Consider the following 4,620-nt stretch of genomic DNA (forward strand, 5'->3'; position numbering starts at 1 on the left):
TTAATTAAACCTTGTTAATCATCAGCAGATCCAAGTTGGAGAGTTCGTAGCACCTTCTTGGCCCCGCCTGTCTCTCTGCATATATATTTCTGACGTCGCGCGTGGTGCATGCATGCCCATTGTATATATGCAGCAGGGAGAAAAGAATAAACAAGTACGTAGTCGGCCAGGTCAAGGTGCATGCATGCGCGCATCCACGTGTCATCCGACATGTCAAACAACAATTTACTAATCATGCACATTACTACAAGCTGCTGCTTGTCAACGCACTTATTCGTCCTCCATGGCTCCATCCTCCTAGCTAGCTGCCCTATAAATACGCAGCTCCATCCCTTCTCCTAGCTTCTCCATCGCCATTGATACATTCTCAGAGCTTGCTATTAATTGCTAGCTAGCCATTGATGATGGCGATCGTCGGCGTTCTCAGTGCCGGCGACCATGGCGCGAAGGTCACCAGAGCCTTCGCCGTCGTCGTCGAAGAAGAAGAGGACTACTGCTTGAAGGGCGTCCGCCACCTGTCAGACGCCGGCATTACCAAGCTCCCGGCCCCATACGTCCTCCCGCCCTCCGACCGCCCTTCTTCTTCCTCCTCCGCCGCCATCTTACCCAGCTCCGGCGCCGCCAACAACAACATCCTCAAGCTCCCGGTCGTGGACCTGGCCCACCTCCGCGGGGCCGGCGGCCCTTGGGCCCGCGCCGCAGCCCTGAAGACGCTCGACGCGGCCTGCCGGGAGCACGGCTTCTTCCACGTGACCAACCACGGCGTGTCCGTGGAGGACATGCTGGACGTGTCCCGGCGCTTCTTCTTCGACCTCCCCTTCTCGGAGCGGTCCAAGCTCATGTCCGCCGACGTCCGCGCCCCCGTCCGCTACGGCACCAGCTTCAACCAGGCCCGCGACGCCGTGCTCTGCTGGCGCGACTTCCTCAAGCTCGACTGCCGGCCCTCGTCGTCGTCCTCGTGGCCGGCGGCGCCGGCGGACCTGAGGGCCGTGGCGGGGGCGTACGCGGCGGAGTGCCGGCGGGTGGCCGCGGAGCTCGTGGCGGCGGCCATGGAAGCTCTGGGGATTGCAGGAAGTGAGCTCCTGACGGAGAAGGAAGAGGGGTCGCAGATGCTGACGGTGAACTGCTACCCGGAGTGCCCGGAGCCGGAGAAGACGCTGGGGATGCCGCCGCACTCGGACTACGGGTTGCTGACGTTGGTGCTGCAGGATGACGTGGCGGGGCTCCAGGTCATGCGCCGGGGCGGAGAGTGGCTCACCGTCGACCCTCTCCCGGGATCCTTCGTCGTCAACGTCGGCGACCACTTCGAGGTACTTAACTTACTCGTAAGAATTTAGAGATGCGTGCGTGTCTTGGTACGGAGCCACGAAGGAGGGAGTACCAGTCAATCCTCAAGGAATTTAATTCCTACTACTGTAGTATAGGAGGATGGAACGACGACGTACTGGATTGACCTAGCTAGCTAGTTACAAAAGTCAACTATATTTTGAGCCACATGCATGCATGCACCATTGGCATGGCTGAAAGGGCATCGGCCAGCTAGCTAGCTGATGGATCACTGCCGAGAAATTAAAGGGGTCAACGTTGTTGAGAAACCACATTAACTAAAGTCAGTGATCCAAGGACTATTTAGCACTACTACTGGACTACTGGATCGATGATTGATTGAAAACTGCCTGTCTGTCGATCTGTCTGCTGTGTGCTAGCTAGTCAAAGCTAGCAAGTGACCTAGCTTAGCTCTCCGTCGAGATATATACAAATTAATTCATACTTTAGCTTATCGATCCTGCCACACGTAGGGAGTATTATTTGGCTGAATCCCTTCCTTCGATACTGGACTAGTGTTAATGTATTGGTTAGTCCAGCTGACAGCCTGAAACACCCCCACAGGCTCTCATGTTATGTTGTCGTTCATTATGTCACACGAATGAACGCATATGTCCAGCTCAGATTGGTCTTAATTAATCAATCTAGCACCTAATTAAATTGACAAAATGATTATCCCAAATGATTAAGCGAGTGTCCGATTTTTATGCTCACCCAGCTTATATGTGAATTAAGTTCGATCGACCGACGATATTTTTCACTTGTTGAGTTTTTTTTCCAACAACATGTTTTGAACTTAGTCGACTTAGAAATAACTATTCACTAAATGTTTAATTTTGTTTTTCCTACGATGTAGATCTACAGCAACGGGCGGTATAAGAGCGTGTTGCACCGGGTCCGCGTGAACTCGGCGCGCCCCCGCATCTCGGTGGCGTCCTTCCACAGCGTGGCGGCGGACCGTGCCGTGGGCCCTGCGCCGGAGCTCCTCGCCGTTGGCGAACCGCCTCGGTACATGGACACCGACTTCGCCACCTTCCTCGCCTACATCGCCTCCGCCGAGGGAAAGCACAAGACCTTCCTGGAATCAAGGAGACTCGACGTCTGATGACCATGTTGACTTTCATCTTATATATGTCCACACATGCGCACACATAAATTCATTTGTGTGCATTTGTGTGCATTGATTGCAGAAGGAAATTTGATACATCTTTTGTTGGACGGAGGCAGTAAGATTTAAAAAGTCAACACATGTACCCCTGCCGGCCGGCCGTTCTGGCTTCTTCTGCATGCGTTAATTCCTGGCCAGCTAGCCCGGAGTTGACTTTGTACAGTTCCTCATGATCGACTTTTCTATGTTTGTAGAATCTGAAATTACGCGTGTCATCAAATTAAAATGTAATGGATGAGTGCATGCTTGTTGTCATAAGATTTGATTTTCGAACCAGGTCGTCCTTCCAACATGTACATATGGTCGTCGTAAACAAATCTTTGCACTAGCTTAGCAGCAAAAGGTACAAATTAAAATTAATGATCTGAGACGATCGAGTGCGACCCACTTGTAGGAAATTGAATGTTCGACTGATGATCGTCAAGGAAAGTCACTATTAAGACATCACATCCCGGTGGCATTTAGCTATTGTAATTTTTCGTCCCGTTGTTGACAGCTGATCCCAAGTAAGTTACCTCTAATTTTATACTCCCTCCGATTCTAAATTGTTGTCGAAATATAACATGTATCTAGACGTCTTTTAAGAATAAATACATTCATATTTGAGAAAATTTGAGCCAACAATTTAGAATCAGAGTGAGTATTATAAAACGGCATATTTCAAGAAAGTGCCTTTTATGATACCGATTGCGTGCCCAGCAAACTGTAACAGTACGGCGGCAAGAGTGCATGGAAGAAACTGTAAAAATAGAACAAAGTATAAATGAGTAAAATGTGGTTAGATGTATCACTTTCGGGCAGTAACACAAAGAAACAAAGAGGTGATCTAGGCTAAGGTTATTTTAACCGGTGCCACCATATATATACTTGACATTTTCTTGTACCAAGCGTTTCGTCTCCGATCCCCGTCACTCTTGCACAAAGGAAATGATAAAGATCTTTCATCGACATGGACTCATCCAAATTTTACATGCCATATACTGTATATCATCTTTACAATTTTTCAACACATAGTCTTATAGAACAAAGAGTAAAATACATCACTAGTTCATGAACTCGGCAAAAATGAACACTTTAGTCCACGAACTCGGAAAACGCACACTTAAACCCTTAAACTGGGACTACTGTGTCACTTTAGTCCAAAACGGTTCATCCAGGCTTAAATACGCCACGTGGCCACCACGTCAGTTTCGGCCAGGACCGCGGGCAGCTACTCGATTTTCTCAGGATTTTTTTTTGCAAAATCATCATGTCCGAGCCGCTCGCGAGGGGCAAGGCGGCCTCGTCCAGATGGGGATCTTGACCCCTAAGAACCACGCCGTTGCAGCCGCCGCCTCGCTTAAGGTTGTTATCAAGCCCACAATGCTTAATTTTGACAAGAGGATGCCGGTGAAAGGGTGATCGAAGCCGACGTGGCGGGCACGTGATGGGATCAAGCCTCGCTGAACCATTTTTGGACTAAAGTGACACAATAGTCCCGGTTTAAGGATTTAAGTGTGCGTTTTCCGAGATCGTGGAGTAACGTGTTCATTTTTGCCGAGTTCATGGACTAATGGTGTATTTTACCCTATAACAAATTAGGGTAAAAAAACCATCAAACATGCCTTTTTCAGTATTGTGCACATCGATACGCCCCCCCTACGTGGAATCATCGACCTATACTCAGCGACGCATTCACCTTCGGTTAACGTGGCAACAAGCTATAGCTATTTATCACCAAAGAGCATGTACAAGAGGCTTGACCAGAAGAGTTTACACAGAAAATAAGAAGAATCGCTGGAGCTTGATCGGGCCAATCATCAGTTTGTAAGCTTTAAATTATAAATATGAGCAGCCAAACAAGATTAGATACATGCAAGCAGAGAGATTAACTCAAGGCGGTTTTAGTTTAAGCCAAAACCATGGGCGCCAGCCGAAAATAACTATATCCTCGCTTCAAAAAATAAATAACTATATACAGACACACACATCATCATCATCTACATACATACACACATCAGGCAAGTAGGACTACGTATGCAGCTATGTTTAGCTAGCTGCTAATATGCGACTTTATATGCCACAACAAAGATATGATATAAAATATCTGGCAGAGTCAACAGCTAGCAAGCCCATGCGTCGAGGTG

At 48.5% G+C, this 4,620-nt stretch overlaps 1 protein-coding gene across 1 annotated transcript; it reads left to right on the forward strand.

The window, feature by feature from the left end:
* The first annotated feature begins 336 nt into the window (after window positions 1–336).
* Window positions 337–2,770, forward strand: LOC100836565 (protein DMR6-LIKE OXYGENASE 1). Its single transcript, XM_003572458.4, has 2 exons — window positions 337–1,310; window positions 2,183–2,770. Exons 1-2 carry the CDS (start codon window positions 402–404, stop codon window positions 2,429–2,431), a joined length of 1,158 nt encoding a protein of 385 aa, XP_003572506.3. The 5' UTR covers window positions 337–401; the 3' UTR covers window positions 2,432–2,770.
* Window positions 2,771–4,620: the final 1,850 nt, after the last annotated feature.

This window comes from Brachypodium distachyon, chromosome 3 (assembly GCF_000005505.3).
Source record: "Brachypodium distachyon strain Bd21 chromosome 3, Brachypodium_distachyon_v3.0, whole genome shotgun sequence".
Lineage (NCBI taxonomy): Eukaryota > Viridiplantae > Streptophyta > Magnoliopsida > Poales > Poaceae > Brachypodium > Brachypodium distachyon.